We start from the raw sequence: 22,584 nt of genomic DNA, 5'->3' as shown, positions 1-22,584 counted from the left end.
ATGGTGGGAATTTGGAGGAGGGAAGAAAATTCCCCAGTACAGATGAGGCCTGAGAGTGAGCCTTAATGTTCTTGTCTGGGTCTTGTTTGTCAGCCGCAGTCATGCTTCCCTAAAGCATTCTCCCAGCCATCTGCAGATCGCTGATTATGAAGCAGCAGCCGTTGTTTGTTCTACCAGTTGGATGAAAAGAAATGAGCAGAAGAGTGGCGATTCATCCTGATAGGTGCGCTCAAGGTTCTTGTTCCTGCTCTTCTCCTCTCTCGTATCCCCAGAGACCAGAGGGAGTCCATGCAAAAAGAACCATGGAAAACAAAAGTTAACATTTCCCACAAATACAATGTTTGCAAACCCTACTTCTCCTGAGAGGACTGGTTTTCTAGAACAGAGCATCAGGATTCCCAGTTCCTGGAGTACCCACTGCAGCCTTTGACTATGCAAGTATCTTTAGCTACTCTGGTTGGCCAAAAAAGTGGAATTCCCAACCAGTATGTGACCCTTATAGACATGATAGCTTCTAGCACTGCAGGGGCCTCTAAGGAGCCCTCTAAGTGACTTGTGAGCTCCATGAAGAACTGAGGAAATGGACAAAGATTCTCCTGAATTTTACCATCTGCTCTGCCATCCCTGGCCTGAGACATCTTTCAAAGCCACACATAACTGGTGCTCCCCCTGAGCCAGGGCCTTAAACTCACTGTATTATCCCTTTTGAGTAGATTGCTTTCCATGAGAACTGGGGTGGAGAAAACATGGCGAGCAGGCACTGTAAAGTCGGTGACACACCTCCTATCACAGACTGCATTGCAGACCTTCAAGGAAAAGTAGCAGCTTGGAAAAAAACTAAATATTCTCTCTTTGTGTAGTGCACTAACATTTGAGACCATCTGAGCTCCCAGACTTCCACAGGTGGGAGTTCGATATAGTTATGTATGGGTTACGTTAGGTTGCTATCCGCAGGGGACATCTCCTTATGATGGTGCGTAGCATGAGCCTGTTGATTTACACAGTGTGATTCTTCTGCATCCACAGGCTTTTGAGAAAGGAGATAGATGAAGAAGTGAACAAGGAAAGGGGGCACCTTGCTGCTATTTAGAGTCCCCAAGGCCTATTTAACCTGTGATTTTCTGGCTTTTTTGCTGCAACCTGGAGCTCTGTCTTCTGATGCAAAACGTTATTGCTGCTGATAAACTGCACAATTTAATCAGATCCCCTCTGGGAACAGAGGCCATTTAACCCTCTACAAGTCATCACACTGACTACAGAATAACAAATGGCTTCTTTATAAGTGTTCTGGGTTAGGTAACAAAATCTCCATCTTATTTTTCACTCTTCTTAATCTTGTAGGAAATTCCTTTAATTTCTTTGGAAATTCTAAGTTTGTAGGCTCATGAAGAGTGGAAACCAGGTGTTATTTTATATTTATAATTTTTTTACTACCCTATTATGAATGCTTCCAGAAAGGAAAAAAAAAAAAAAAAGGACTGACAAGTAATACTTCTGTTGATAGAGCAAAGCTCCAATCTCAGGCCAAGGCTGGTGAAAAGTAGGTCATCTCTACTCCAGTAACTCTGCCGGATTGTCTTCAATGAATTATGCAGTTATATTCACTGGCGTTTGCACTGGACCATAATCCATACTGTCAGGTGATGGATTGGAACAGCAGAAGGACCAGTTATCACATCTCTTTTGGGAAGGAATCTGTAACAAAACCTAGAACTGTTTCTGGCTTCTCAGTTTACACCAGCCACCTGAGGAAGTCAGGATTCTGGGTTCTGGATGTCATGTTGCTTACCTGTGTACTCTGGATATAAATGATGCAAGAACAAGTTTTTGGATTAGTCTAGGCAGGCTTGTATCCCCAGAGCTGCCATCAGGAATACCATACCGGTTTATAATCTAAGAACTTCTGGTTAAGGAGGGAATCAAGACAGTTTCAAATAAGGAAAAGACCACAAGTCATTCAGATCTCTGATACTAATTCTTGTTGTGATAGTGAACCTGTAGGCAGACACCCCTAGAAAGACCCAAGCTGCTGTGCAGGGCACAGTGCAAGTTCCAAGTCTTTTCATTATCCAGACAGCTTTCAAAGAGTGATTTTAGGAGCACTGCTGCCATGTGAAGATTATTTGCTTATGGCTGTATGTAAAGAATCTTCTTACTATGGTATTGTTACTAGAACTACTCAAGGGAAGACTAATGGAACTGTTATTAGACCATGTAAGATAAATTTGTAGAATGGGAATTTTGGAGCTACATGCTTTTATGCATGTAGCACTTTCTTCAAAGAAATGGATACATGAATATGCTTCAAAGAGATTAATGGATGTTATAGAAGTTACTTGCTGCAAAGCTTAACAGACTTTACAATCTCCACTTGGAATCCAGATCTCATACAGCAGCTTCATCTTTTGATGTACAGAATGGATGTAGGGCTCTGTGGATTTCTTCATGGTGTGATGGAAACTGAGTGTTTTACAAAGTATAGTTGGAACTACAAGACTCTCCTGATAGCTGTGAGATTTAACAGGTGGACTGTGTCCATCTTCCAGAGCTGGTTGCTTTTGGAGATGGGAGGGGCGCAGGCTTTGGGAGGCTTGTGATTGGATTAAGAACACTTTGGGAATATTTTCAGATTTAAGAAGTGTTCTAGGATTACTCTTTCTTTAGCCCATCTGTCTGCAGTATACTTTTCCTATTCCACAGAAAATAACTCAGCTGTCTCCTCAGCACAGTCCTTGCTCATCAATGGCTGCGTGTTTGACTGGAGTAACTTTTCCCCTGATTATGTTTATTTATCTGTAGACAGCTAAGAATTTATATGGTATCGTGACAATTAGATGCATCTAGATGGCCAGTACAATCCGCATTGCAGCGGTATCTCTGCCCTCTTCAGCATTATATATGAAAACGTAACTTTCTTCCCCCACCCCCCTTCTAAGAGCTCTCCTGTGTTTGTCCACCCCGAGGATGTGAGGAGACAGTTACAGCAGTAGCTCTCTCTCAATCAAAGCGCAAGACCCTGAGAGAGGTGTGGCACGGGGGGAAATGCCGAAGTCGCACATGGAGCCCAGGTGCGAGCGTTTTCTTTGGGGGACGCACAGAAATCGGGGTCCTCCCTGGCCTTTGTGGCCATCTGCGTGTGCCACAGCGAACGGGCGCCGAACCGCGGCTTGCGCGGGAGAGGACCGAACGGCAAACGGGGGAGAAGGCTGTGTGGGACACGCTACTTGGGGAGCTGGGGAAGGTCTGCAGACCGCAGCGCCGCCGCGCTCACGGGAACAATGTCGGGGCAGGGCTCTCCAGAAGAGGTCATTCCCGCGCCTGTCACCGTCGCGGCAGGGAAGCTCCGACCCGCTGCCGGCTTACACCGCCCACATCTTACCCAGGCGGCCGCCGTCCCTGGAGGCGCCGAACTCTCCGCACCGTGCGCCGCCGGCAGCGCGGCCCCGCACCGGCAGCGCCACCCCGGTAGCGGAGGAAGGGGCCGCGCTCCCGGCGCCTGCCCGCGGCCGGAACGCGAGTGGCGCACGGCGAGCCCGGCCCGGCCCGTCCCGTCCCGTTCCCGGTGCAAGGGCGGCCCCGGCGCGGCCGCCTTTGTTCCGCTCGGTGGCGGGGCACCCACGTGCAGCGGCGGCGGGGCGGGGATGTGTGCGGGGGGCACCGAGCCCGCGCTCTCCCCCGCCGAGCGCTGCGCCGGGAGCCCGGCCTGGCCCTTTAAACGTGCCGCGGCGGCGGGGCCGTGCCGGTGCGGGACACGTGAGGCGGCCGCGGCGTGCGGCGGCGCTACCCGGCTGCCGTGCTGCTCGTGTTTTCCCTGGCCGGCCGCCAGCCCCCGCTCGCTGGGTTTTCGGTTTTTCGTCCTGCCTCCTCCTCCTTCCCCCCCCCCCCCCCCGCACCCGCCCCTCTCCTTTCGCACAGCCCCCTCCTGGTTTTTCCACCCGCGGGTAAAGGTGGATTTTCTTTTCTTTTCCTTTTTTTTTTTTTTTTTAAGCCCTCATCCTAGTTGAGTCCGTGGGCAGGACTCGCATAATAATATTTCCAGTCGCAGCAGCTCCCATCACAGACACGAACCCAGCACCGCCCCCCCCCCCTCCTCCTCCCCCCACCCCACCCCCCCCTTCCCCAATCTCCCAAATCGTTTTATTATTTTTTAAATGATCGCTCTTTTTGCCCGCTGCTGCCGAAATCCCGGTCTTCCCAGGGTGCATGCTTCTGGCAGGACCGTGCAGTGTTCTCAGTGCATTTTCAGTGTGTCTTATCTTAATTTGTCCTGATCCGATCTAAGCGCGATAGCCACCACTTGCTATCAATTTGTAGGATCTTTCTTCCCCTTCTTGGTTTGCTCCCGACTACCCTCGGAGTGTTTCCCTCTCTTCTTGCATTTCCAGGGTTGCAATTTACTCTGCCTTTTCTTCTTCTATTTTTTTTTTTTAAACCTCCCCTTTTTTGAATTGCTTCATGTTACTTACTAACCATTCCTAAATTGTAAGAGAGATTCATTCCCCCTCCTCTTCCACCACCACCAGCACCACTACCACCATCACCTCCTCCTCCTCCTCCTCCCCTTCTCTTCTCCTTTTTGGCAGCACCAGGACGTCCGGTGTGGTGGTGGCAGCGAGCAGCAAAAGCAGCAAGAGCTCGTTTTGATTCCCCCCCCTTCCAAGGTGCTTTGGAGAGACTGGTTTAAGGCTGAGCAGCAGAAGTCACGATGAGTGCACAAGGTGAGGGACCCGGTCAGCCTTCCACTGCTGCCCAGGAGCAACCTGCAACCGCAGAGCCTCAGAAGAGAGGACGAGGCAGACCCAGGAAGCAACCACAAGTCAGTATCGCATAGATACGTAGAGCCGCAGATCTCTAGGCATGTTACAGGCATGTACATGTATTATGCTGCAAGCGACGGAGTCCCGGAGCCGGGGCGGGGGGCTTTGTTGTGCGCTGCTTCCCGGCGAGGCGGTGCAGAGGCGTAGCGAGGGGCTCCGCCGGGCGCCCCGGCGGGGGGACCCCGGGAGCGGCGGGAGCTGCGGCGGGCGGCCGAGCCACCGCGCTGCCTCGGGACTTTCACTATTGTGCACGGAGCGAGCTGGGGCTTTTCAATGTAAATGGGGAACATGGAGCAGCGCGGCTCCGACCAACCAGCGCTCGCTGGGTCATTTCGAGCTGATTTTGAAATTGCGAAAGCGAGGAGCGGGGAATGGGGCTCTCCTGTCTCCCTCCTCTCCCGGCCCTTGCAGTGTCTCGGTCTGTGCGTGCGGGTGTGTGCGCGTGTGTGCGTGTGCGCGTGTGTCGGGTCCCACCGGGGCTGCTGCCGCCTCCGATCTTGACCAGCCCAGCCCCTCACTGCCCCTAGATCTGGGGTTGGGGGAGAGGAGGGTGTCGAGAAAGTCGCATAGGTTTTTTAGCCTTTTTCTTTTCCCTCCCCTGGCGCCCCCCCCCCCCCCCCCACCTCCCCCCTCACCCCGTCATCGTGTGCAGAGAGGTGCCCCTTTTGCCGATGGAGGTGGGGGGAGGTAGCCGGAGGGGGCTTGCCCTGCGTTTGCAACACCTATTGCCTTTGCTTCGTCGCCTTCCCAAGCAGGTCGAGCCGAGGGGCACCGTTCCCGGGTCTCGACGCGGGGAGCGGAGCCCCGCTTCCTCCCCCCGCACCCCCAGCCGCGAAGGGGACGCGCCGGGCTCCTATTTTTGACTTGCGAGACCTGAATCCGCGCTAAGTTTGCCAGACCCGTGCATTATCGCCACCGCACCCCCTCCCTCCCTTCCTTTCCCTTTCCTCTCCTCTCCTCTCCTCTTCCCTCCCCGAGTGCCATTGTCGCCGCAACGCCTGGAGGTGCGGAGCCTCACTCAGCCTCGCCGCCGGGTCGGGAGCCCGGGAGCCCCGCAGCTCCTCCGCGGTCGCCGCCGAGGGGGGATCTTCGGTTGCGCCGGCAGCGCGGGGTTCGCAGCCCTTTCCGTGCTTCCCTCGGAAGTCACGGCTGGGAAGCAGCGCTGCCTGGGGAGCTCATTTTTTAAAGCGAGCTTCCGTGGGCTTTAAAAATGTTGACTCCCATTCATTTAGCATCAACCCCGCTGCCCCGGGAGCCGGCGAGGGTCTCCGAAAACACGTCGGGAGCTGAACAGCAGAGCCCCGAGCAAGGGAGAAACCCAGCTGCTTTGCTCCCCCTTCTTTGCCAACCATGTGCTGCTGCAGATCGTATAGAAAGTACTGCTTTTTGGAAAGGCATGAAAGCGGAGCCTAAGTTTTTCCCGCTCTGCCCTGCTCAGTGACACTTTTCACCGGAGCGGCTCCGGGCTCTGCCTCCGGTCCCACTTCACCCCCCGGGCTCCCTCGTCCAGCCCCAGCCTTGCGAGCTCCCGCCGGGGCTTCCTATTTTAGTTCTTTTATTACTATTATTCCCCCCCCCCCCCTTTTTTTTTTGTCCTATACCGTTTGGATGTATGGAAGAGAACGAAAAGCGCGTCCCCTTAAGCGTGCTCAGCTGAGCTGTGCAGTGCCTGCGGGGCCCGCCACTGAAGGCTGGAGCAGTTGGGGAAGTCACCTCGCCAGCCTTCCCTCAACCTACCCGGGAATTCAAAAAGCTGAAGGGTTTTAAGCTGGTTTAAGTTAACAAACTGCATTTAATTAGTTTTACCACATCCTGTAATCTGAATGAAATGTATAATATTTAAGGCTAGAAGAGTTTTATAGTGTTTATGATTCACTGAATAAATATTTGGAATCCGAACTCTTAGTAATTCATACCCATTTTTAAGGGCTGGTTATTTACTGTCAGGGAGAGGAGCTAGTTAAGAAACAGCTAAAATAATAAGTGTTCTGTCGAGTCTTTTCAGAGTTGGGGTTTTGTTTCAGGTATTTTTTTTTTTGGTCGAGTTTTTTTGGCTTGCTAGTGCTCTGTTTGAAGAAACTTCTACATTTGCATTTTCGTACAACTCAATTATGCTAGAATAGGTGTGAATATAATGCTGACTGCAGGACAACGGAAAAAAAAATCCAAACTATTTATGCCCTGGAGAAAGAAAATAGTCTAAGCTTACTTTACAGTTTTCCAGTAGTTAACGTTTTTCCCCTAAAAAGAAGTTTATGCTAGAAACTGCATATAATTGTGTCTTGCTGTAATGAAATGCAGTTGAAATTAAATGGCTAAACATTACTTGTTGAATAATCATTCCTACATGAGGGAAATCATAGCCATCTTCTAACACTGTGTTTTCTTCTATAACTTATGTGCTAGCATAAGCAAACATTTCAACGTTTTTATGCAATTACAAGGGAAGTTAAGCTCTTTTGTTGTGCAAAATATATTTTTTCTTTACCTCGAGTTGTTTATTTTTTCATGTTGCATTTTAAGTATTGTTATTTATTTATACTGTTAATCCACATGTTTTATGTAATGTCTCAGTTACAGTTTATCCTTTAGATGTTCTGGGTTAGCTGTAGCCTCTCGCCACAATAGCATGTTTTCCTGTATTTAGGAACCAACTGGTGAACCATCTCCTAAAAGACCAAGAGGAAGACCCAAAGGGAGCAAAAACAAGAGTCCCTCTAAAGCAGCTCAGAAGGTGAGATTATTAAAGAGAGTTCCTAATGCTGTTTTCTCATTAACTGGTAGCAAAAAGTCCAGTCCTTTAGACTGTGACCTGTGCAGTCAGAATCTTTGTAATAATAGAAGCTACATAATGCACATCTTTTGCATTTTTAAGATTAGTATTAACATGCTGCATGAAGACCCTAGGTACAGACCATAGGCTTGCTTTCTGAATAGTGTGCACATTAGGGAAATAACATACTGTGTGTGATGTGTTTACTGAGATCTCCTGTATCTAGTAAGAAAATCAACATTAAGGATATTATTTTCTCAATTAGGATTTTTGAAAGAGGAAGATTAATTTCTTGTCCACTTACAGTTGTTACTACTCCAGACCAAATCTGTATATTAAAGCTAAGTGTTTTGTCAAACATAGGTTAATTAGAAGTAAATCCAATTATGTGTTGATGGAAATAAGTGCATATATTGAAATTTACAGCTTTAAAATGTGATGGTAAACTGTGAATTACAGTAAAAGCTTACTATAGCTTGTTCAGTAATCATTTTTTACTTGAAGTGCTGTTAGTCTTCTGAACCACTGCTTCTGCTTGGTGATGGGAGCAAGCTTTTATTCTGGGGGTTCTGAATGCATGTAGCTATAGGAGAAGCTCCCTGAAATCACTGCATTTAGTGCATGGACTTTACATCACAAATACAATGTGAAACTGTGACTTGATTTTACTTGAATTGGAGGAAGCTCAGCATTAGAAAATTAGGAAGGCAAATAAGATCTTTCTGTAGGTATTATTTTAGAGAAGCCAAATAGTTGTGTATAAGCTCGAAAACAAATATGGGAATTTTGTTTATGTTGATGGTTACACAGCAGTTAGCACTAATTTACAGGTACTAAATTGGAAACAAAAGCTTAGGAAATCTGGTAGTGAACTATTGCTTAAGTATATCAGTATCTTTTAAGTAGATCTGTGACAAAAACGTGTGGGGAAGGTATCTGTGGTCTCATGTAATTATGGTTCACTTTTCAGTATGCCTATGGTACTGACCATATTAAGTTTGATGATTTTCAGTGTTATAAATTGCTATAGTAACTGATGATAAATACTAAATCAGTAGAGGGGGAATATAGTTTCATGCCTGTTTTAAGTGTTTTCAACATTTATTTGTGGAACGTTTTCCAACTCTTTAATAAAATTTAAAATCGCTTTTAACTTGCTAAGCTGGAAAAAAAACCCAGTACATTCTGTCAAGAAGTTCATGAATTAGTAAAAAATGCTTTACAGGTTAAGTATATAAAATATATCAAAGCCACTCTGCAACCTACTGAGCTTAAAATGTTGATTTTTTTTTTCTTTACATAATAAAAAAGTTCCTCAGTTTCAATTTAAAATAGTTTAAATTTCACTCCTCAAAAGAGAGAAAGCAGATTTTTATTAGTCTAGCAAATCCAAATGTGAGCTTTAGTATTTTAAATATTACTCTTAGGAGTGTTGGCTTTCCTAGGAGAAATATTTGTAGTAAGATTAAATTTTAAGTAATTCATAGAAGTGTGTTTTAAAAAGATATTTCTAAAAGAAATATTAGCATTATTTCATTTATATGAGTGATTTGGAAATCAGTATAAATGGAAAATAACTTAAAAACATTCATTTATATGTAGGTATATCAAATCAAGAGCTTTTATAGATTATTCTGGTGCATATAGTTGTTAGGTTTTGTTTAATGGAGTTTATGAACTGAGGAACTTCATTGTAATGTTTTGATTTTCAGAATGGATCAAATTACTGCTCTGGTTAAAGAGAACCTTTTTGGGTGTTGATAGTGTAAAAAAAATCACCAAAGACCACCTGTCTTTTTTTATCATTAAAAAAAACCCTTGGAGAGGTATGTAATTACAAGACTGACTTGTTTCTAGGTTTATAGATAAAGTATATAAATGTTTGATAAATCCTCTAAAACATAAACCACTTATAAAGCCTGACTGGAAGAAAGTCACTGAGATCACATTTCAAATAAATATTTTAGCTCTTTTTCCAAATTGATAATTAACCTTTTCTAAAATGGTTCAGCTTCTCCATAGGCATCTCAAAGTGCTTTTTATGTAATATTAATTCTGATCGTTTTTCTAACAGTAACATGAATGGAAAGGGTTTGGCACTGTGAGAAAGCTTCATTTGGCTGTGAGGGTTTCACCTTTTATAAGAGTGAGCTCTATGTTTCATTTTGTGGTAAACATATTTACACATCCATATGCATACATGTATTTATTTAAGGCTTCCTACAGCCTGCCTCGACTCTCAGAAAGACAGCTGGTTAACTTAGCTTAAGCCCCTCTACATGTGAACCTGGGCACTAAACATGCAACTGGAATCTAATGGAATTTCTAAAGAATAGTGTGTGCCCTGGTTGTTTCAAAGGGAGCTCATTGAAATGTATTAGAGTGTTCACAACATGTAAGATAAACGTTGGCCAGGAGAACCCACCGAGCAGCCATGAGAAGGCACTCATGATTAATTGATTGGGTGTTCTCTTGCAAACCATTACACATCACAATTAAAAATGTATTGCACAAACTGGCAGTGAGTTAAAAGTACTCCAGAACTGAGGCTTTGTTTTGTTACACTTCACAAAGGAAATGCTGTTAAATCAGTTGACATACAATTTACCCTGGAATCATGGTTGTGTTGTGTATTTTAAATTCCTTGGTTCGTGGGATTTATTTTTTTTTCTTATTTTTGATACTTATTTTTTTTTTTGGTAGCTTTCAGAGCTTGTGTTTGGTCTTAGTAAACTGGCCTTGGGGCATCTGAAAACAAACTGCGCTTGTTAGGAAATTAGCAATGTGCAACTTGACAATGCATACAGGATGTTGCAAGACCAACTGGACAGCTAATAATGTGGCAATTACTCTAATTTTAGGTAATGGGCATTTTTTTAAAAGCCTTCACGTATCACACATGCCTGACTTGTTAGAAACTGGACACAAAAGGTAACCTGCATTTTATAGAAAACTTAAACCGTTTCCCAGTTGTTTAACTTTTTTGGCAAACAGAAGGAGCACAACATGTTAGCGGATGAGAAGAGATAGACACAAAAAGGCTCCTGCTCATCTTGTACTTGATTCCCCACAATTAGGCTGTTACTGAAGTCGGTGTCTTTAAACAAATCAGAAGTTATTCATTCAAAATGTTTGTTAAAAATTAGCAAAAAAAGTGAAGATTTCCCTTTTATTCCCTAATGAATGACTAGTTTTGCAGGAAGATCTTAGCAGGGATGTCCCTTTTTAGTTTCCTGGGTGTTCTGTGCTTGAGCTTTATTTGTTAAGCTCAGCTGTGTTCCCAGCCCATTGCATTTCCCTTAAGCATTCAAAGGCTTTTCTTTGTTTAGCTGCTGTAGTTGGGCTTGACAAAAATACTGTATAGGCATAAATACTCTTCTGTTTGGAAGGAGGAAACACAATTGTGAGGTTAAGAAAAAAGGAGTAGTAGCTACTATGTGTTAGCTTGAAAGAAAATGTCAAGGGATATCCAAAAGTAAACTCTTTAGTGAAATTCACCTTCAGTTAAAATATTGGGAGTCTTGTTGTAGTTATTGATGTAATGGAATTCACTGGAAACGCCTATGGATCTTGAAATACCATCTTGTGAAAACCAGGCTTTGTAGTACTGTGTGTGACTAAACTTAACTACTGTCTCTACATTACATGGCCAGAGTTTGGTATGTAGAAAGGCATGTCCCCGAGTTAAGCAGTCCAAAGGTAAAGCAAGAGTGCATGTGACCAGGACTCTGCCCTAAATTGGTTCATGAAAATCTATTTGGCTTCTCCATGCTTCATTCATTCTCACCAGTACTGGCCATTACAGGCTTAAAGGGAAAACAAGATCAGATTTATCAAGTGATTGTAGCATGGTGATTGTACCTGAAAAATAAGACCTCAAAATCAGGCATTTTGAGCAAGATAGGAGAAGCAGAAGACTGACTCCTGTTTAGAATTAAAATGGGTAAAACAGGACATGGGAAGTGTGATATTTTTGTATTCAGCCAATGCCTAGCCTATTTTTTAACAAAATAACTTTTTTTTTTCTTAAGGGGAGGGACACATTCCTAGGAAAGGTCTTGGCACAGTGATCTTTCTCCTGAGACCTCTCAGTTATTTCACCTGATTTACAGCTCTGACACATTTTATCTGAGGTCTCCAGCAGATCATTTTGCAAAGTGGATAGAGTTCTCCAAATTTGGATTCTGTTGCATTTGAGATCTTCTTTGACAACAGACAGATGACCAAAGAGCACTTTATAGCTGCTCAATTATTTATACTTGTCTTGTTAATTGCTTTCAGTAGTACAGCCTCAGTTTCTCTCTGGGCACAATGTGCTTATGAAACAAGGAGGTAGAGATGATAGGCAGTCAAATCTGTTTGGAAGCAGGGTTTGATGGCCCTGTGGTTCAGGGCTTAGGGGAGTTGCAAATGTTAGCTGATTCTAGGCAGCAGTGAATGGTGGAATGGTCATCTTCCTCACCTGGGGCAAAAACCACCCCCATTTTCCATATAGATCATGCGCTGAAAAACAAGTAAGTCTAATTCTGTTCCTAAAATGTGACATAGCAAAAATAACGTTTTCATATTACTGTTTATGAGGAATGTCATGGTTTTTCATGAAACTTGTTTTGTGTTAGGTAACATTCCCGACCCTCCTTCAAGCTTGATGATTTCGTGTCTGAGCTGTACAGAGCCTCATAATGTAGCACTGAATGTTAAGAAAGCCCTAACCAAACACATCTCAATTTTAAAAAGTGCTTTAGAGGATGAAGGCAGCAGCTTCCTTCCTGATGAAGCAGGTACCAGCTGCTGCGTGTAGGGTGGCTGGGAACATGTGCATCTTACTCCCCAGATGAGATCCGTGTTACTTCTGGGTGGCTTGGAGCTCTCTCTGGATTTGTTCCTAGCTTCAGAGGCAACACTTCAATTAAAGCAAGGAGGCAACAGACTGGCATGTTTCTGATTATGCAAATACCTGTTTCAGAGGAAGGGGAATGCTTTGACACTTACGTGTTCTTTTTCTTATTAATTAGTTTAAAATTATGTGGAGGAACATTGAATTACTTGTCTGATACGCAATAAAACCGTTCTTCAGGTGCTCAAATTAAAAGACAGTCTTGTGCTCTGTTGGAGAAAACATAAACTATGTTTGCAAAATGCAAACTAAAAAATATCCAGAGGGAGTTAGAATACCTTCCTAAGTTTCATGTCTTTATCATCACTACTGGACTTCCACTACTCCTTCTGGTTGTTCCAGAAGTGTTTTGTCTTTCTTTTCCCTTGGACTGGAGATAAAAAAACTTCACTCTGGAGGTTCTTGTCCTTCGTTTTCTGCAGTTTGGTCTGTGGAAACCTTCCTATTTACTTACAGAATGGCTCTGTACCAAAACATTGTCTCTGGCATGCCTTGCTGTTTGCTCAGCTCACCTCTGGGAAAGATTTGGTTTTGATAAGAGCCATGGAAATGTTTTTCTTCTAACATGAGGTGGAAATCATATACAGCAGGAATATAGTGCCTTTCAATCTGAAAGGTCCCCAAGCACTTGACAAACCGATACCCAAACTAGCCAGCAGGAACACTAGCCACTTCTGACAGGCCCTTCCTCGGGGGTAAAGCGCAGCCCTGTTTGTGGCAAGCGGCCACGCTGTGTGACAGTTTATGGCAGGAAGCAAAGATTAGTTACTCAAAGAAGTCTCTCATGTTCTCTTTCCCATCAAAATGGGTTATATGCTGCTGTTGCACTTAACAGTTTGTGCCAGGTTTGTAGGAACTTTAATGATAAGACCAAAGTAGTTTTCGTGTTCATAAAGTTAATTGTTTTTCATTGAGTTTTGGAAAAGGGCCTTTCCTTCAAATGCAGTAAGGTGCAGAAGAAAAGAAATGGTGTTTGTGCTTCAATAACATGTCAGGTGTGGAGTTGTTAAGAACAATTTTAACCTTTAATTATCATTAGGAACAATATTTTCTCCTCAGTTTTTACCCAGTGTTTTGTGAAGTAAACGTAAATGGAGGGGGCTACAGCTTGTCAAAACCAAGCCATGTCTTTTTTCTTTGCATCTTTCAGGTTATCAAGTACAAAGAAATGAACACTTTAAAAGGAAGCAAAACTCTGAAATAGACAGCTACAGGATAGAGTAAATGCACTTTAAGAAGTATTCTCATAAGAGGGTTTCGCCTTACATGTAACACCGGTATAAACGATTAAAGAGCAGGTTTACTCTTTTAACAAGTCTGAGTGATAATTTTGCCCTTTAGGAGTGTGAATTTTATTTTTCACAGCTTTCTCCTTACTGAGATATTTATTTCAAAAGAGTTGCATTTAACTCGCAGGGCAGGTTTTTTTGTGGAGATTCCTCCACCACTTCTTCAGCTCAGGTTCTCTTTTCGAGGAATCCGATTTGCACAGCATTAGGTTACAGTGTATGTTACCGAGATTGACCAGCAAGTGATTTATTTAATGACACAGTTGATTTCTAAGGGAAAATCAAATACACATACAATTAACTGGGAAAAAAAAAAAAAGCAATTCATGGAAATGTGAAAGCACATTCACTGAACGTGTGCTGAAAGTCTTTATTCTCAGGGATTTTGTATGTGGCAAGTCCTGCCTTCACTAAAGCTGGTAGCAAAATCCTCATCACCCTCTGCAGGACAGGATTATTTACCTGATGAGGAGTGTGCATGGCTAGAACCTATCTAGAGAAAATAACCTGCAGTTTTAATTTTAAAGCCTGTGTTTTAGTGTAGCGCATAAGACATAGTATTCAGAGTGTCACGCAGTTTGTTAATGAAAGAGTCTGTAAGAGAATCCGTATTTCCTTTGCATTGAGCTCCAGGACCAATTGCTGAGCTTATATAAATATAGCTGTCACTTCTAGGGCACCTTCCATGCCGCTGCTTCCTTAAACTTGAGAAGGGAAGGTGTGTTTTGGACCAGTGAAAGGTTTACTTGCGGCTTAAGGATGTGCTTTTATCTGGAAAACTTCACATGAAATAGAGAAGTTATTTCCCAATGCAAACACACATGTTCATGGTAGTAGTCTGTCCAAATCCATTTCATGCATGAACATCATGAGACTAAAAGAAGGAATTGTGGCTTCTATAATGTGCTTTGTTCAGGCTTGAAACAGGCTGTATTTTTGATTTAGTGACTGTGTGTGTATGTAGATGTTTTAGGTTTGTTCTCAGCTTTCTAATGCTTAGGAAGTGTTTTATTGATGTAGTGCATCACAATTGAAATAACCGGAGACTATACTTTCCACTGTACATAGCAGTGGTGCTTTTAAAAATGTCCCCATCCTAGTCTCTCTTGTTTAAAATACTGAAAGGAAGAAGGAGGATGCTGAAGTAAATTTGTGACAGGCTGTGCAAGACTAGATGTGGTGGGTTTGGGGGTTCTCAGGTTCCCAAACTGCCCTGCGCTCCCCTCCACAGTCTGCATGCCCCAAGGGGTGGCCCGGGCTGGGGCACCCCAAGCTATGCTGAGCAGCTGAATGTGCATGGGCATGCTCCTCTGGACCCCTGGACATGGGGTGGATTAGGACCAGGAGCGCCCTTGGTGCAGGGTGCAGATGAGGCATTCCCTGGCCACTCTGGCTAGGAAATGTCAGGAAAACCAGCATAATCACTATGTTGAATATTATTCCACCCATAGAGCAGGAGGGGCCTTGGTGCCACCCGAGAGAGAGGATTGTGGCTAATGTTACAGGAAAGGAGTTCCTAGTTACTGAGTCTGTTAAATAATGCTGAGGTATAAAATATGTTGTGTTTCTTCTCCATTTACAGAAAGCAGAAGCCACTGGTGAAAAGCGACCTAGAGGCCGGCCCAGAAAATGGGTAGGTATTTCCCTTCCAATCATTTGATTTATTTGCTGTGTTATAAAGCATATTATAAAGTCCATTCTTTCAGAGAACAATTATTTCTGCTTAATCTGTAAGAAAGAGCATCCATCTTCTATGCCTGTTTGTTCTGGTGGATTAACTAAAGAGTTAAGATAACAGAGAAGTTAACCACAGCTTTCTACCTTTAGACTCTGGTAGTTTGCTCAAGACACTTTACTTTTAAATGTTTGCTGGGAGTGAATATTTTTGTGTCTCTTATCAGCATGAAAAGGGGCACAACTCTTCCTTCAAAAGAGAGTAAGGAGATAACTTGTCCAGTAATTGACTAACGAAGGTTAAAGGCGTGCTATCAGACATCAGAAGGTGATTAAGAGAGGTGATAATATTCAGATGTAATGTCTACAAGATAAAGTTTAAAAGTTTTAAAACCAAAACTTCTTTGTCCTACATTGCCTAGAAACAGCATTATTTTCCTTAATTCCAGTGACAAAGAGAGAAAAAACAGTGGGATACTTGCACTTAGAATTTAGTTTTTCCAGTCTGGGCCATCTTCATGCCTCATATAATTGTAGTGACTAGTAATATGTTTCAGTAAAAGTTTCCTCTTTCCCTGGCCCTTTAGTCTGTAGACATGGCAATCAAGTATGTGTGGTTTGATTCTTTGGCCGTGGAAAAGTTTCAGTCTCAGATACTAGAAATGCTGTGTTCTCACTGATGTTTGCAGCGAATTAGAGTCTGACTTGTGCACCTCTCCTCTGCACATCTTTCACTTACGCAGAGGCTTTCAAAAGAAATGTGGTGGGGATGTCACTTGGAAAGCATGATCAGGTATTAGAAAACACGAAGTTGTGGCCGCGTGCTCCATCACAAGTTAACATTTCTGATTTCCCTTTTCCAATTCCTTTTGCCTTTATCTGCTCAACAGTTTTCCTTAAACTTATTTTTCAAATCCATCTCAATTTTGCTCCCTTATTTTACTCTGCCTTTTCTTTCCTCTCTGCAGTAAATTTTCCCCTCATTTTGTTCAGTTCTTTTGCATAGATGTCAACACAGCCTTTAAAGTATATGCTTGCAAAAGCTCAAACAAGACCAGAAGGTACTGAAAGCTACAGCTGAGGTTCTCTGGAGTATCAGCAGCTAAATAAAGAGATGGCTTTAACAATCACTTTAAGAACTAGTTCTGTGGCATTGTCCACAGTGATAAAATACCCCAGGATATTCCTTTGGGAAAACAGACCATTGCGTACTAGATGTCTGCTTATGCCTGTAGTTTTTAAGTCAAGCAGATTTCAGGCACATGAAGAGCCTCATTGGCATTAGGAGGAAGGTGGCGTGTTCAAATGTACCTGTCCTGGTGATCTTCTCAAAGGCATCTTGCAGAAGGCAAATGCCAAGGGCAGTAAAACAAGTATCAGTTACCATCTGCTTCCTCCTGTCCAGCTCAGACCTTGCACATGTGGATTCTGAGTGTTGCTTGCTTGATCCTCACCTTGGGTGCAACCCCAGAGGAAGCAGCAGAAATAGCTGGTTTATGAGAGTAATTTATAACAGGCAGGGCATCCCCACTGTATTAGGAATGTGTGACAGTGGAATAGGGGTGGTTGAAGAGCTCTGTAAAGAGGGAAAACGCAGCAGTGTGAAATGTTAAAAGGATATTCTTTCCCAAGCACTCGCAGTCAGAAACTAAGGTGAGTTTCCAGTGGAAAGGGCTAAATGCAACCCTTGTGGCATCTTTTAGGTGAGACTGTTTCCCTTTTATTTTTGTATCTTTATGGGGTAGAAAGAATAGGCAGTATCATGAAGTTTAGCATAGGATGTTTATTGGGTGCAGAATCTGATTTGCAGGAATGTGAATTACTGGCTATTTAGTGGGTATATGCATTACTTTATTGTGAGACCAGTGCAACAGTTTCGCTCATGTTTTAAAAACTTAGGCATATTTTCAAACTTGGTATTACTTTGTTACTGTGCCTGTTGAAAGCACAGTCTTCATTTGCTTATTCTGATGCTATGATTGCTTCTTGTGATTTTCAGAGATAATGCTCCTATCTGCAGCTGGCATTGAGATAATTCTATAGACTGTGAGAATCAAATACGCTTTTTATTTTCCTCTCTCCTTCTTTTCTCTTCCCAGTTTAAACTTAGGCTCATGGGTTCCTCCTGTGTGCATGATGAAATGGAGAGTGATGTTTTGGTTTGCTCCAGAAAGAAATATGGTAAAATTATTATAAGCCATGGTACCAATCATAAGCAAAGCTTATGGTTGAAATCAAGGGAGAGTTTTGCCTAAAAGCACATGGCACAGTATCAGCCTTTCTGTTTTGACATCTAACACGTACTCAGAAAGTGTCCCTTTTTATCACCCGAACTTCAGTCAAGTCCTTAGTGATTGTCTTCTTCTTTATTCCAATTTATATATCAAGCCTGAATGATGATGGTTCTGTATCAGTGAAAGTAAGGATTTTTTTCTCGGAGAGGGCAGGATTCTATATGGAAGGTATTTTCCTGAGTTTGTAACCCTTTCTTACGAGTCTAGAGGTTCTGTGTCATATGTTGTTCATCAAATTGAAAAGTATTATTTCTGCTGTTTCCTTCAATATGCACATGCAGAGACATACGACCTAACAGAGCACTGCAGAATTCCGGTAGCTGGTCTTTCTGCCGGTTCAAATTAAGTATTTAATGTTTGTGACTTGCAACGTATTTATTTATGTATTATTTTTTAGAAGAGAAGTAAATCTTTTTGATTACTATAAAACTGGGGAGGGGGAGGGAGAGCCCAAGCGAAAAAGGCAAGTAGCTCAGTTTCTCACAAGTGTGTGAGACATCTGATGAGTTTTCAGTGCCATAATGTGCGCTTTGCAAAGTCATCAAGGAGAAGACCCTTGTCAGTAGAAGAGACGTAAAAGCTGACAAACTCTCCTGAAAATAAAATATTCAGCTACACAGCTAAGCTTTCTAATTGTGTAGAGCTAATTAAATAAAAATCCTGGAGATAACAAGGTCAAGGTGGTGGGAAACTAACGTATTTGCAGTCAGAAACACAGTGCCTGCTGCTGTAAGTCATCTTCACCATAGGTTGCTGCCCCTGTGTAAAGCACATTAGCGGCTACAAGTCCTATTAACAGAGAGGGAGGTAAACCTCTTCATGACCTTGGTACTCCTTGATTTTAGAGGGTATAATGCAGCAACATGTTCTAAGCTCTTTGGATGCATCTGCATTAGTGTGTTAGGTCAAATCAGGAGTGTGCTTTGGAAATGCATCTCCTAATTGTCCCTCATGTATTACATGCACTGTGGAGCAGTCCCAGAGCTCATGGGCTGGTTTCCTTTCAACTGAAACAAAATTGGAAGTTGTGCTGCAGAAGTGCCATCCAGTAGGCTTTCAACCCATAGGACTAGGCTAGAGTGGAATTAAAACCTCTTGAAAGGTATGTGATCTGGACCTGAAGTCCTCAGCGCCAGCCTTTTTTTCCCTGCTGGTCCATATTGCCTGTGTATTGTGGACATAGCCTTTGATGCTTGGAAAAGGCAGATGAAGCACACTGGGTTTTATTAGCAGAATTATTTTATGTAGCATAGGCATAACATCGGATCCATAGCCATAGAGATTTGCATTCTCGGAATGGAGTGAAAAGTTGCACTGGTTGTGCCAGGTTTTTGCCACTTAAGGCCTCCTGTTGCTGCTGTTTGTGGAATCAGGAGCAGTTTTGCTGATGGCTTTATACAACCCTTTGTAAAGAGCTCACAGTCAATGCTTTCGTGTTTCTTTTGTTTTAATTTGTGTATGGCTAGAAGTTGATTGAAAGGAGGAGACTGAAGGGTTATGAGTAAAGCAAGAGACTGAATAATCAATTATTCTGCTGTTTGTTCCAAAGAGCTGCATTGAAAACCCCTGGAAATTTCATAGACTTCTAGTGCTCTCAGTCATTAGCTTAATGGGGAAACCTGAAACTCAGTTCTGAAGTTGATACTTAAAAGGGTATTTTTCCATTTCCATTGTTTTTGTTATATTTTTAGATAGTTTTTTGGTTGTTGTGTTTTTGTTTTTGTTTCTGTTTTGCATTGTCTGATTTCAGCTCCACATTTTTTAACCTGAACCACAGATTCACTGCATGGCAAAGCAGAATTGCTCAAAAAAACCCAAGCAAAAGTCCAGAGCTGCAGCTCTGTAAGCCACATGATTATAACAGCAGAGGAGAATCGGTGACTTTCCAAGTGCAGGGTACGTGTGAAGCATCCATTTGCACATCTTGTCACTGATGCCCAAGAAACAACTGTGACTGGTTCAGAAAACTTCTCTCTTTCAAGAATTTTGTTTTCTGCTAGATAGTCTAGGTAGCACATTTCAGGTTGGTAGGAGATAAAAGATAATCAGAAAGAAACTGAATTTCCTTAAGCAGGAGCTTTATCTGATCCAGTCATGATGACATAGACGTTACAGTACTTTTGAAGCTCAGGTTTTCCCCTTTATAATGAGGGCAGAGTTTCACTTTATACTTGAAAATCAGTTTAAGCAGTGCCAAAACACATTGAAAAAAGTCATTACAAAAATGCTTTTTCTGGTAACTTTTTCTTCAGCTTATTTCCCACTGCAGTTTTGACATAGTTGAAATATCAAACCTTAAACATGGAATTTGTGCAGTGTTTCTATGCTAGCAGTTCCAGAAGGCCTGTGTCAGGCCAAGAGCTCCTAATGCTCATTCACTTGCAAGACTTTGAAAGCCAGGTTCTGAATTTTGAAGAAATGCGTATCAAGAGAGCCTTGTTGCCTCAGAAGACCCTTCAATGTTTTGAGGTTATTCCTTGCCCACAATGAAATTTTGCAAACTTTTATCTAAGTAGAAGTTTCTGTCTGTTAGTGCCGTGCTCTGTCGTGTGAAGCCATTTAACTTGGTGCTTATTTCTCATTCAGCACAGTCATTTTTGTCTCATATGAAGTCATAGTCTAGGAGATGCTTAAAGTCATGCAGGCTTCTTCGCTATGTAGTAGAGAGAGAGGGGTGTTCTGAGATCATAGTCCATCCTCCTCTATAAAAGACTTAGTTATAGGTGGGGTGAATTCTCATCTGGAGAGAGCAGCCTTTTAACACTGGGAAAGACAATCTAGATGATAAAATAGGACACAAATCTGAGTTTTCAATGGTAAAAGCTATGTGTGGCAGATCTGGCTTGTTGATAGTGCTTGCCAGTGTATCCCCAAGCTAGGCTAGAGATTCCGCTGTCACGAGAACCTGTACTTGTTTGAAGGAATTACTTCATAGTCTATTTGGAGCAAACCATGATTGAGGTAAAACTTAAGTCACATGTATTGGATGATGATGAACGAAAAAGGAAGCTGCTGTTTATGTAATTATAGAATATAGAATACATAGAATATAGAAGTTTTATCTGTAGAATTTAGATAAAAAGTCAGTTTCTTGTATTTGGAAGAATAATCTAATTTCAGTGACTTTATGTCATTACAACTTTTGACTGCAATATTTGTGATGTTAGTGCTTTGTACTGCAATTGTTTTCCTGTTTTACACATGTTGATGTTACTTTAATCTTCCAAACTACCTTACCTTCTTTGTGAAGGTCATAGATGTTAATGCATGGTAATATAACTTCTTTCATGAACATGTTTTACATCTGTGTGGGCAAGATCATCACCTGGGAGGGGGTCATCGTTTCAGTTTTCTGTAGAGCTCGAAGGGGCTTTTATAATTATGAAAAACAGGCGACCTCTTTCCTTCAAAATTACTAAACAAGTAGATGAAGGACATGAAGTGGAAGCCTTAAAAGCTTTATACCAATACATTCACTTTCCAGTTCAGATGATCTGTAAAAGAAATCATCTCTCAAAACCTGAACATTTTGACAAAAGCAATGATTGTTGAACTTTTCTCCTATGACAAACAGATATTTTAATGCTCTTTTTTGTCAGTCTTTGCCTATTTTTTTTTTATTCAGCATTCTTTGAAAAAAAATATCTTGCATGCTCATACAGGATGCATAAAAAATCACTAAATACATGTTCTGTCTCACCGGTGTTCAGAGATGTATGTGTCTTCGTTTCTCTATAAGCTTATCTAAGCAAATAGTGTCCTTCCTTGGACTCTTGGAGTCCTCTTCCTTGTTGGTATAAGCAGATGTTGCACCATTATTTCAAGTGCAGATCTTGTAGACCACAAAAGAAAATTTAGCCATGATATTTCTGTTCTAAAATACATTCATATTACCAAAAGAATATCTCTCTTATTCTCGAATTCATTTCCACTTCCGTTAAGGGATCTTAAAACATACCCAGTTTTGCTAAAAAATATTTTGCCTTCAGCTGCCATTTCAGAATCCTTAAAGGAAAATCTTTTACTCTGTTTGAGGCCCAAAGAGGAAATGCTAACAGGCAAGAAATGCAGAAAGTAAAAATGCAGCATCTGTAGTGAAAGGTAAACTGGAATTCTGAGCTGTTGCCTTTTCATGATCTCAGGTAACGGGTGTTCAAGGACTTTGAAAATTAGTTTCCCATTCAGCTGTGTATTTTCATTTTACAAGCCTCATTGCCCTTTTAACATACGAGGAAACTGAGCGCTGAGGCTGGTCATGGCAGCATCAGGAGATGTTTTTGCACCTGTGGTGTTTGCGTTTTTGGTTTTGTTGCTAGCACAGTTATCAGTGCATCCAGCTACCTGACGGAGAAAATACATCAGCTAGTGAAAAGCACAGGCACTCATTCTTGCTCTTACAATTCCATTTTAGTCACTGAAAATGTTATGAATGCCGAAAGAGAAGCTGGGCCTCACCTCCATTGAAAATGTACTCCACAAGGTTAATTGTCTTGCCCAAGGAAATCTGTAGAAGAGCCAGGAATAGAACTCGGATTTCCTGGCAGCCTGCCTGTGCCTTCAGTCAAGGCCATCCTCCTGTAAAGCTTGCTTGTGAACAGGTTGGATAAGGAGGGAAACATGCTTTTCGGTTCTGTATCTTAAACCAATAGATGGGTTTTACCTGTTTCTGTAAACTCAGATGTGAGTAATCTCAGTGTGTTTAGCTTATGTCTAGCTGGTGGGCAGTGAGGGGTAGGAGTATGGTACCAAAATGTCTATGATTTTCCCTGGGGGCATTTAAAAGACGTGTACATGTGGTATTTAGGTACTTAGTTTAGTGGTGAGCTTTGCAGTGCGAGGT

General features: G+C 42.6%; 1 protein-coding gene across 7 annotated transcripts in view; it reads left to right on the top strand.

Moving 5' to 3' along the window:
- Positions 1-3,693: 3,693 nt before the first annotated feature.
- The window catches only part of HMGA2 (high mobility group AT-hook 2), a 123,117-nt gene continuing 104,226 nt past the window's right edge, over positions 3,694-22,584 (top strand). For 6 of the 7 annotated variants that reach the window (XR_009962979.1, XR_009962978.1, XR_009962977.1 and 3 more), the window contains exons 1-3: positions 3,694-4,816; positions 7,465-7,551; positions 15,359-15,409. Coding sequence is in view for 4 of the 7 variants with exons in the window: in XM_062609490.1 (XP_062465474.1) it covers positions 4,706-4,816; positions 7,465-7,551; positions 15,359-15,409 (249 nt within the window). In the remaining 3 variants the exon portion in view is untranslated. Of the gene's footprint in view, positions 4,817-7,464; positions 7,552-15,358; positions 15,416-17,556; positions 17,647-22,584 lie in introns of those variants that run through there. The other variant, XM_062609491.1, reaches the window with a different exon arrangement.

Source organism: Pezoporus occidentalis, unplaced genomic scaffold (assembly GCF_034315485.1).
Source record: "Pezoporus occidentalis ecotype Australia unplaced genomic scaffold, CSIRO_AGI_Poc_V1 ctg138, whole genome shotgun sequence".
Classification (NCBI taxonomy): Eukaryota; Metazoa; Chordata; class Aves; order Psittaciformes; family Psittacidae; genus Pezoporus; species Pezoporus occidentalis.
The sequence above is the reverse complement of the archived record's forward strand: the minus strand, read 5'-3'. Positions and strand labels throughout refer to the sequence as shown.